The 12,214-nt window shown below is 41.7% G+C and overlaps 1 protein-coding gene across 1 annotated transcript in view; it reads right to left on the reverse strand.

Annotated features, from left to right (window-relative positions):
* The window catches only part of SLC17A7 (solute carrier family 17 member 7), a 55,981-nt gene that overhangs the window by 21,627 nt on the left and 22,140 nt on the right, over positions 1 to 12,214 (reverse strand). The window contains exon 2 of the mRNA XM_033962406.1: positions 2,060 to 2,097. Coding sequence (XP_033818297.1) covers positions 2,060 to 2,097 — 38 coding nt within the window. The remainder of the gene's footprint in view (positions 1 to 2,059; positions 2,098 to 12,214) is intronic.

The following is a 12,214-nucleotide window of genomic DNA, read 5'->3' on the forward strand; positions in this document are numbered from 1 at the left end:
AGGGGAATTTTCAAAAATTTTTCTCATTGTGATGAAAGGAAGAGGGAAAAAATTTTATTTATTTATTTTTATAATCCTTTATTCATTTTCAAACGTACATAAATATATCACTTAATAATCATCAATAGGACAGATAATATGCTGTTATCTCCCACCCTTCCCACCCCTTTTTATTATATAATCAAATACCTTGTACAATATATAATAATAAAATTATCCCCCCTCCCCCCTCATAATTGAACCTGTAAAATTAAGGGAAAAAATGTCATCTAATCAGTACAATATTTTGGTAATGGCTCCCACACATCTTGAAATTTCGTAAAACACCCTCGCTGTATTGCAATAAATCTTTCCATTTTATATATGTGACATAGAGAATTCCACCCAAAATTATAATTTAGTCTACTCCAGTTCTTCCAATTATAAGTAATTTGTTGAATGGCAACCCCAGTCATTATAAGCAACAATTTGTTGTTTTTTGAAGAAATCTGACTTTTTGCTCTCATTGCCATACCATGCCACTGGGTTGTCTAATAAACAATTAATTTGGTCCCAAATTGCTTTCCAAAAGGACCGTAATAAATGCACAGTAGAATAACAAATGATCTAAAGTCCCTGCTTCAAGATGACAGTGCCAACATCTATTAGACTTAGAGCTGACTAATTTTTGCAACCGAACAGGGGTCCATAATGCTCTATAACAGAAAAAAAACATGTTTGTCTCATAGATGCTGACACTGTACATCTCATCCTCCAAGTCCAATTTTTTTTTTTTTTTTTAAGTGATAATTACAGCATATTAACCCCTCTTTTATTAAGCTGCGATAGAGGTTTTTGCTGCAGTCCGGAGCACTAAACTCTTCAATGCCGATAACCGCCTCCCCTGCCCCATTACAAGACCACACAAGAGATTTATAGCGCCGGCTGGAACACTGAATGTTCTTCGCTGCTCCAATGGTCATACAGTTCCTATGAGTGTCGGAGCAGCGTTGGAGCATTTAGTGCCCCGGGCTGCGGTAAAAACCTTTATTGCGGCTTAGTAAAAGGGGATCTTAGCTCAGAGGATCCAAAACTGACAGAAAGGGTCAGTTTCGGGGGTTCTGGTGCCACTTCACATTGTCCTGTTGCCAGCCAGGTGGCTGGACACCATGAATTCTGGAGCTCTGACTGCCCTCTCTCCTCTTTCCTCCAGGATTAGACCCATTATCCCTGTTCATTCTTGGGTTCTCTCTCTGGACTTGGTTTCAGTATTGGAGGAAATGCATTTCTGCTTCTTTTGCACTGCAGAATCTCAGGGTTTCCAGCTCAGTTTGTGTCTGCTCTTTCCTCATTTCTGATCTCGTATTCTATGTCTATTTCTCTTCTCTCTGGGAAATGGGTCTCTTTGGATTTTGCTCTGTAGAGCAGGAAATGCATTTCTCCTTTTCTTTCTCTGCTCTTGTTCTAAAGACAAACTCTGACATCTCAGCTAGAGAATGACACGGTGACAAAATTCATCACCGTTCCCCGTCCCCGCGGATAACCGCGGAAAATAATCCCATGTCATTTTCTAGTATCTATTTCAACCTCAGTCCTTCTACACCAGCATTCTTCAAAGCAAAGCTTGCGGGTCAGTGGTTGTGCCCAATTATACTCTGATTCTTCCCTCTCTCCTTAAAGAATGACATGAAGATGGTTTACCGCGGTTATCCGCGGGGACGGGAACGGTGATGAATTTTGTCACCGTGTCATCAGGGTTCCCAGATTAGTTTGTGTCTGCACATTTCTATTTCTAATTTATGGTCTTTTATTCTATGTTGGGCAGGACAGAATTAACCAATAGGCCAAGTAGGCATGTGCCTAGGGCCCGAAATGGTCAGGGGGGCCCGATGAAAGAAGGCATCAACATTGTTTTTTCCAAACGGCGATGGGCCCCTCCAACATCGATCGGCAACGCGGCCCCCCCCCCCCCCGATTGGCAACGCAGGCCCCACCCTGATCAGCAACCCCACTCCCATCGACAGAAAGTAAGACAAGCAAGCAACGCGGGTAAGAAAGTCAATGGGAACTGTAATTTTGCAAGCGGTGCTGCTTGCCCAAAGCTTCCCTCTGACACAGCTTCCTGTTTCCGCCTGGGCGCATGGTGGGGAGGGGCGGGGCAGGGGGCCCAGTGTACTTGTGTGCCTAGGGGCCCTTGACGAATTATTTCTGCCCTGATGTTGGGGGTTTTTCCCCCTCTCTTCTCTTTGAGAAGTGTGTTTCCTCTCTCTTTGGATCTTGCTCAATACTAGAGGAAATTCATTTTTGTTTCTCTTTCTCGTGCACTGCAGACGGTCTCTGACATTGAAGGATTTCCAGATCAGTGTGTGTCTGTACGTTTCTCATTTTGGTGGGGGTCTGTATAGTGGGTGTTTGGTAGAGGTGAGGAGTTCTGCTAGAGTGCGGTTTCTGCTTAGGGATCTATCACTGTACGGCTGATTCTGTTTTCCTCATAGGGGGTATATTGGGGTTCGAGGGCCCCATGAAATCTTTGCAATGCCGACTTTTCATGGTGCTGGTTCGTGAGTCCTGGCAGTTAGTGATGTTATGGTACATATAGCGGGTTTGTTCTATTAACATAAGAACATAAGAATAGCCTTATTGGGTCAGACCAATGGTCCATCATGCCGTTCTCACGATTGGCCAGTCCAGGTCCCTAGTACCTGGCCAAAACCCAAGGAGTAGCAACATTCCAGAATCCCAAAGAGTAACAAAAGATTCTAGAACCCCAAAGAGTATCAAGATTCCAGGCAGAATATCAAAGAATAGCAAGATTCCGATCCAGGGCAAGCAGTGGCTTCTCCCATGTCTCTCTCAATAACAGACTATAGACTTTTCCTCCAGGAACTTATCCAAACCCTTAGTTAGTTATTTATTTATTTGAATATTTATGTACTGCCTATACTCTAAGCGGTTTCCATAAAATAACATAACATAGCATAAAAATGTATTTATATACCGTAGTACTTAGGAGTTCTATGCGGTGTACAAAAGAAAATTGAAACAGTGACAATAAAAACAAATTACCTACATAATTCCAGACCGAAACTTAAAAATTTACAAACTGCCATTCTTTCCTAAATAAAATAACAAACTTCGCTCAGTCTCTATAATCAATCAATTCGCTGTATAACAGACCCTACAAACAGCCTAGTCATAGCATAGATGCCTGCTTGTGGACTTCAAAAACCAGTACAGAAGCTATTTATTTCATAGAGATCAAACACATCCTAAATTGTATTGGCTCTACAAATATGCGTCCACAAACAACATGGTTTTTAACAGTTTCTTAAAATTAAAACCATCAGAATATAATCTTAAATGTCCCGACAACTTATTCCAAAGGGACACTCTAGAAATTGAAAACATTTTCGATTTCATGGCCACATATTACATTGTATTAGTGGCTTTTATTCCGTCATTACCTTGCGGTTCAAGGCGGATTACAGAAGAGGATTTCTGACCATGTCCAGAGGTGTTACATTCCACCTTCTGATCTCAAACCAGCTACATTAACTGCTCTGACCACATCCTCTGGTGACGCTGGATTTTATGCGGCATCACAAAATGGAGGGAGTCTGTCTTGCTGTTACTGAAACGACCTCAGAATTTCAATATATTTCTGGCATTTTGTCACAGTAGTGAGTAGTAGAGAGAAGCGTCTTGGATCCGCTCTACATACATTCTGTGGATGCCAAAAATGGAATTCTACTACTGAGCACCTCCATTTAAGCGCTCTGAGGATGATTGGTGGACATCTATTCCATAATATCAGCTGGGCTCTGAGATACCATTATAGAATTCTAGTGTAACCCAGCGTCAGCACACCTGGTGTTAACTGTGGGTATATATTTGTGCTGGGCACCTTCGCAATTTACAGTATTCATGGGTAAATGAGAGCTCAAAAAAAACAATGGAACAAAAAAAATACAGAGTATTTGGATGTATATAGGAAAATATGTGTTTTTTAAGTATTTAAGAATAGTTATACTAGGTCAGACCAATGGTCTACCCTGTTTCCACAGTGGCCAATCCAGGTCACAAGTACCTGCAGAGACCCAAAGAGTAGCAATATTCCATGCGAAATCCCCAAAGAGTAGCAACATTGCATGTGGAATCTTCAGAGTAGCAAGGTTCCAGAACCCCAAAGAGTCGTAACATTCTAGAATCTCAAAAATTGAGCAAGATTCCATGTGGAATCCCCAAAGACTAGTAACATTCCATGCGACTGATATCGCAAGTCTATTTTTTCTATAATGGGATGCGTTATTCCAGAAGTTGAGGGGTATTCAGAATGGGAATTTGTGTAGGAAACTACAATTATAATTTCATTTATATACCGCAGTACCTTGTAGTTCATTGCTGTTTACAATAATAAGATAACTGACAATATCAGTGAAATACACACAGAAAATGCATAAACCTATTCCAATAAAAATATGAGAAGTAGCACAAAAAGTCAGGGGAACAAGATCAGGCCTGGAAAGATGTCAGACGCTCCATAAATCACTTTCAAGTTCTACCCTTCATAGAGGGGAAGGCAAACAACAAAGTGGACCTAGATCAGGGATCTCAAAGTCCCTCCTTGAGGGCCGCAATCCAGTCGGGTTTTCAGGATTTTCCCAATGAATATGCATTGAAAGCAGTGCATGCACATAGATCTCATGCATATTCATTGGGGAAATCCTGAAAACCCGACTGGATTGCAGTCCTCAAGGAGGGACTTTGAGATCCCTGACCTAGATGGATGTCTAGAGATGGTAAGAGCAAAGTGGTCCAGCAAATAATTAGACACTAAACCTAAAACTTTGCTTTTTCGTCAGGCCTTTGCAGAATGTTGAGTACGTATGTGCCATGGACCATCCATCTTGTCCCTATCTATATACCTGCTCTTGGCCCCTCGGCTACATGGTAAACTCTATTGTAGAGAAGCGTTTCAACATATCTATGTTATTTGACTGTTCTAATGTGTGCTTATTAGATGTATCATTGGTATTCTGCTGATACTGTATTATGTCTATTAGGGTGGACATTTAAGCCCCTTTTTATGAAGCTGCGTTAGGCTTTATATCCCCAACTGCGGCGGTATTAGCTCCAACACTTACACCTTGAGCATTGGGGCTTTTACTGCCATAGCTAGCGATAAAAAAGCCTAACATGTCTTCATAAAAGGGGGGGGAGGGGGTTAGTGCACTATTAACTCGATTAATTTGTTAAAATTTTTAACTACGATTAAAATTTTTTAACTCTGACCAAAATGTTTTTATTCCAACTCCCTTCCGTTGTCCAGCGTTGTTTTCTCTCCCCTTGTCTAATTGACAGCTCGGCATCTCCCTACATTTACCTTGCCAGGCCTGGCTCTTCATAGGGTCCCTGACAGAGTGAGAAATTCCCATACGCTGTCTAAGGCTGACTCAAAAGAACCTTCCTCCTGCTGGGTCGTGACCCTTCCACACACAACTTCCTATTTCACCTTCACAGGCTGTGATCAATCAGGTGTTGATATTTTTTAACCACAATTAATATTTTTAATTGTTGCTCACCCCTAATATCGATGGGCCCGTAGAGGTAGAGGTTTTTAGCATGAGCTGGTACAATAAATGCTCCAATGCTCATAGAATTCCTATGAGCATTGGAGCACTTACCTTGCCAGTCCATGCTAAAAGCCTCTAGCGAAGCTTGATAAAAGGGGGGTTGTTATTTGAACGTTCCAATGCATGTTTATTGGGTTCTTCATTGGGTTGACATTGTATTACATTGATGTTGAATGTTCTAATGCGTCTTTATTAGTTTCTTCATTGGCATTATGTTGACAATGTACTACATTGATGTTATTTTTAAATAATTTATATTCCGCATATCCTATGCGGATTACGAATTATTCAGTCACTCAAGCATTATTCCCTAACTGTCCTGGCGGGCTCCCACTCTATCTAATGTACCTGGGGCAATGCGGATTAAGGGACTTAAGTCACAAGGAGCAGTGCGGGATTCAAACCCACAACCTCAGGGTGCCTTGGCTGTACCACTGCACCACACATGTGTATATTTTGATATGTTTCACGATTTTTAGTTTACGTCATCGATTTATGTTTACATTTCGGTCATTTTGCTATTGTTATGCTGTTAACAAAATTGTAAACTTTATGTTAAACTCTACTTGCTGTACACCAGCTTGGGTGAATCTCTTCATACAGGTGGTTAATAAATCCCAATAAATAAAAACGAAGAGATCTCCTTGAACCGCAAGGTAATGGCGGAATAAAAATCACTAATGTAATGTAATATTTAGGATACATTTGGGGAATATTTTCAGGAGTGCATATGTGAAAAGCCCTTCCCCTCATGACACCCTTCCAGTTATCCGCCTAGCTAGGCAAAAGTCTATTCAGCTAATAATTTTAAGTAGATCCAGCGGAGAGATCCCTGGTGCTTGGGAAAAGGTAGAGCAAATCGAGTGTCAGCTGCCAGACACATCTTCACATTGCTTTAAATTGAGCCTGCGCATAAGGTGGGTTATGGTGTCAGCAGATCTCCTCTCAGGTTGTCGGCATGTGTTGGAAAAGAGACGTTCATTCTAAGAAATATTTTGCTACCGATGAATCTCATTCCCCAGCTCTTGGCAAGGAAATACTTTCCTGAGGGCATTACAGTAGTCAGAAGGACCCTAATCCCTACTCAAATGCAGGTTGCAAACTGTGTCTGGCCTGAGGAAGAGGAGAGGGCTGCCTGTCTCCCCCCCCCAAGTACTGAACACATGGAATCCCCTTTATTCCTCCAAGCACAGTACTCTCTTTTGGGGAGCTAGCCCAGGTCCTGACAGTACCTCTCCCTCCACTTTGGGGAAATAGCTAAGGTGACCCTAAAACTTCATGTCAAAAGAAGCACTGAGCCTTCATAGGAGCAAGTGGATGGGAGAGGGTTGCAAGGAAAGACCCTGAAACCACAGTGAAGCTCAGCGTAGAGATAATGGAATATTCCTTACAGAAGGATCACTAAAGGATGGGTTGACCCTCTTCCCAAATTGTACTCTATAGCCTTTGATTAAAGGGGTGTCTCTCTTCCTTTGCCATCAGGGTGACTTTTGGGCCTTAGCAGTAAAATTCCTTCACTAGGACAGAGAAGACCGATTGACCTTCAGCAATATCAATCCAGCAGGCAGGGACTGGGGGGGGGGGGGGTTTGGAGTTCACTAGAGATGTACAGTATTGGGAAGATTTAAAAGAAAGACCCACCAACATCACCTCAGAAACATCCCTATGAAAAATCAGCTCTGTCAGCCTAGTACAGGGGTAGGCAATTCCAGTCCTTGAGAGCTGGAGCCAGATCAGGTTTTCAGGATAGCCACAATAAATATGCATGAGACAGATTTGCATCTCAAGGAGGCAGTGCATGCAAATCCATCTCATACATATTCATTGTGGATATCCTGAAAACCTGACCTGGCTCCAGCTCTCGAGGACCATAATTGCCTACCCCTGGCTTAATATTAAAACCGTGTTCAGCCTTCTAATATATGGCATGCAGTGCACCAAAACTGCTTGCCCTGGATCAGAGGCATGGAATGCTGCTACTATTTGGGCTTTTGCCAGGTACTTGTGACTTGGAATGGCCTCCGTGAAGATGGGAATACTGGGCTAGAAGGACCATTGGTCTGATCCAGTAAGGCTATTCTTATGTTCTTATGTTAAATCGAGCCATTGTGACATCACTGATGAGGTTGGCTCTTAGGCATTGGTGGAATGAGGCATTATGACATCACAATCTCAGCTCTGGAATGTTGCCATTCTTTGGGTTTTTTTGTCTGGTACTTGGGACTTGAATTGGCCTCCAGAAAGACGGGATACTGGGCTAGATGGACCCAGTAAAGCTATTATGCTCATCTAAAACTGGGTTTGGGGAATGTAGGGAAATTTAATCAAGCTATTGTACTATTTGGTCTTGTAAGAGACACATCTAAGCTAGGTCTGGTTGCATCTTTGGAATTTTCTTCACCTGTTCATTGGCGCTTTTTTAAAGATCCCAAATATAGAAAAAAAAAATTAGTTTTTAATTCCTGTAAATCTCTTTCTTTGTAGGGGAGAAGATCACCATTTTGTACAAAAGGTAGTAGAACTTAAGCAAAGCCTACGAGAGAGACATCGGGAGACCAATGAATTAACATCTCATTTAGGAGTAGGGGCTAATTGATCTTCCACACACACCCGGCTCATTAACGCCTGACGCTGCATGTTCACGTTTCAAGAGATTTATCATTCTAAGGTTGCAGAAGAGAAAATGACTTTTATTTAACCTGGTCGTAGGTTTGTTGACAGTAAAAACGTTTCATTTATACGTGTGTAGGTGTTTATGACAAATAGAAAATGATTTAGCTTATCCAAAATAATTTATTGGTCAAGAATAGCTGCATTTGCGCGTAAAGCTGCGACTTAAATCCACTGATTATTGAAAGGAGTAGGGGTCGAGAGAATTTTCGATTTGGGGCGCTCCTACCTACCAACCCACCCGCCCCGGACTCTTAAAAGTTTACTCTGTGTTGGGAAAAATGTTTCCGGGACGTCTGAAAATATTGGAACCTTGCTTTCAAAGTGTCTCGCAGCCTCTCTTAAAAACTTCCCTTTGGAGGTGACAACTTCTCTCTCTCCATCTTGGAGAGAAAAACAAATTTTTTGTTAATATTTTAATTTTTAATTCTGATGGTGGAAGGATTGCCCCATTCTCCCCCCCCCCCCAAACAAAAAAAGTACAGGTACATATAATTCAGTTCAGAAAAGAAATCTGGGTTAGTTTTAAATAATTTAGAATAAGCAATAGGAAAAAAAAAAACCCATCCAATTTAAAATACAGTAATGTATTTCGTCTATTTGGAACGATCAGACACTGAATAAAATCAGGACAGGCAGTGTCTTATTTTGGGATTACTTTCTCTCGTTCCTGGATGATTTTCAGTGGAATTAATACATTTCAGTCGATAAGGTGCTGCTTAATTGATAACCGTTTTCTTCCTGACTTTTGAGGGGCTTTTGGGGAAGCGGGTGAATTTGGGATTTTCGGGGAAGCGGCAGAGAGAAAGGATGTTTTGTTTTTCCAATGCTCACATATCAAAGAAAGAGAGGCACTTTTTTCATGAATTTTTTTTATTGCAAAAGGTTATATTTAAAATATAACTCGTATAAGATAAATGTAAACTAAGTCATCAAAGGTATTGCAGTAAAACTACATAATATAGTTTACAGTACAAAGTTTATGAGATTATTCGGTTATTGTGAAGATAATTTTCCAGTAAAGACCACAGTAGACGGTTAGAGAACACTTTTTTTTGTAGCAGATAGAAATAGTCACTTCCGATCCTCCAGGCTGGTCTTGGGATAAACTCGAGAGCCGTCATCTCCAAAAGCCCTTCCAAGAATCCCCTAAATCTGAAACCAAATCTGAAACATACATCCCAAAATTAAGATTCACCGAGGTAGGAATTGACGAGATACAGAAATGCGGCCCGATCTGTTCTGCATTTTTCTAAGTAAATCTCAAATCCAATGAAAATAAATGTATATCAATTTTAAAAATATCTAACGCCGGCAATCCCGATTCCCTGCTCAAATATGTCTATAGAAATATAGAAAATTATATTTCTGTTCTAATTATACAAAAGAAAAAAAGAGAGAGAAAGAACGGGGTGTATTTGTCCGATTCTCTCAGGTTTTAAATTTCATTTGTACGAGGAAAGCTTTCGTATTGTAGAGCCTTTGCTGAGTTTTTCCCCCATTGCACAAAAGCATTGAGAATTTTCCAAAATATAAATGCATAGAAAAGGTTTCCTTCCGACCATGAAAACATACAGAGATTTCTCCCAAAGGTAGAATTTTTTTTTTCTCTCTCTCGAATGTCAATATGAATTTTCGTTATTATCAAATGTTTGTAATGTCCAACTGAATATTTCTAAAGGAACTATTGTGTTACTAAACGAATTGCTCGATATATCTGGGAGCCTTGCATCATGCTGAATGTTCTCCTATTAAATCTGGGTGGGGGGGGGGGGTTTCCCTGTAAAAACCGAAAAAAAGAGGGGATTGTTTTTCTTCACTCACTGCTTTTCTTATTGACTGTATGAGACTGAAGAGATGGAGCCAAAGGCTTATAGGGAGACCAGAATTTTAAGGAAGATCTTAAAGACGAAAAACTCCACTTTTTATCCAGTTGTTTAATTTTCTCTTTTATTTCCTCTCCTATTGCTAATGGTGCCTATGTATTCTGCAAGATGTAAGGTATTGCACCTGATGGTAAATTATTTAGGGGTTCAGAAATGTGTGTGTGGGGGGGAACAGGGCCAAGCTGGGGTGGAACCTCTCCCGTTCTGTTTGGGGAGTGTCTGCAGAGGCCTCGGACTGCAGTTGGTACACATTGGATGCCTTTCCTCAAGGTGACTTTGGGCCGTGAGGGGGGAAGGGGGAGGGGGAAGCCGCAGCGGGACACAACAACCTGCTCTGAAGGGTTCAAGTAATGCACTCTGCCCAGAAACAGCCTTTCCTCTCCCCCATTCTATGAACTCTTCCATGAGACGGTCCCTCCTCCTTATTTCCTTCACTCTTCCAAGAGACAGCCTCTACCCCATTCCTTTCACTCTTCCAAGAGACAGTCTCTCTTATCTCTTTCAGTCTTCCAAGAGACAGCCTCTACCCCATTCTTTTCACTCTTCCAAGAAACAGCCTCTCCTCTCCCTCATTCTGTTCACTATTCCAAGAAACGGCTTCTCCAGCCAAATTCCCTTCTTCTCTCCCATTCCTTCATTCTCACTAGAGACAACATCTCCTATCCTGTTCCCTCCCTCCCCCTTTCCAGGACAGTTCTAGGACAGGGATTTTTTTTTTTTCTTTTCACAAGCTGGACAAATCCTAATTATCATCACCCAAGTTCTTGAACTTTATAGTAAATTAGCCAGGACTATTTACCAGTTTTAACGCCTTTCTATCCCTAACACCAATTCCCTCAAAATAGCAAAAAACATATGTTGGCCTCAATTAAACCATAAGCCCCCTTGACAAAGACTTCAATGACATCTAGTACATTAGTCATCAGCTTTAGTGTACCATGAAGCTATTTGCTTTCTATCCTCCTATTGTATTCTTCTCTTGTTGCATAAAATGTTGGGATTAATTTCAGATTTAGATGATCATCCCCTCCATCAAATAACCCTCAACTGCATTGGAGGATTATAGGATAAGATACTTTGTGAACACCGAGTCCAAAATCTGTTCTCACCCATAACCGTGTTAACACTCCCCCCCCCCCCCCCACCTCCCAACCAGCATCACCAGGGCAAAGAAAAATGCTTAAATAGCTCGCCCGGGATTAGTATTTTAAGAAAACGAACGAATTACAAAAAAAAAAAAAAGAAGTCTTCACTTTATCTTTATTGGACTGACTTAACATAAATCCCCCCTTAAAGAAAGATATTTAAAGGAGGTGTGTGGGTGGGAGTGAGGGAGTGATGGAAGATCTTGATTAAATCTGGAGTGACACCGATGAATTGAAGACTCTTTAAGCCCAAGGAAAGGAAGAAATTAAGATGTGTGTGTGTGTGTGGGGGGGGGGGGGGTACTCGACCCACTGGCCTTTTCCTTTGCAGAGAAGTCCTGGATTTTCAAGACTTCAATACCTTGTTGTCTCATGGTTTAATTGTCTACCTATAGCCTCAGGGAGGGGAGAGGGGAGATGCCAGGGCGAACACCGAGGTTTTGGAGAGGGAGGAAATCAGGCCACATGATTGATCGTGCCTTTGGAAACCCCCCCCCCCCCCATCTCCTGAGGGTAAAGGTTCCTACCCCCCAAGGACCCTCCCAGACCCGGGCGGGCATTTCTAACCAGCCACCGAGCTCAGAGGTCCACAAAGCCAGAGAGGGACTTACCTGTGTAGCTGCCCTAAAGCATTGCCGGCCAGTTTCTTGAATTCTTCTTTGTTAAACTCCATGCTGCTCCTGTTAGGATATTCTGCCGGAGGTTATCTTTTTGCTTTCTTTCACCCCCGGTTGGTTGGTTTGTTTTAAACAAATTACAAAGTTCGCCTTAGTCTCATCACCACGTTTAAGGCTTTAAACGCGTTTCATTGCTCTAGGAGCTCTGACCCGAGACTGAATCCCCTGCAGGAGAGCAACACAGAGGACGAAACACAAAGGCTCTTCATTTCGGGAGAAGAGAA

The sequence above is a fragment of the Geotrypetes seraphini genome, chromosome 10, assembly GCF_902459505.1.
Source record: "Geotrypetes seraphini chromosome 10, aGeoSer1.1, whole genome shotgun sequence".
NCBI classification, from domain to species: domain Eukaryota; kingdom Metazoa; phylum Chordata; class Amphibia; order Gymnophiona; family Dermophiidae; genus Geotrypetes; species Geotrypetes seraphini.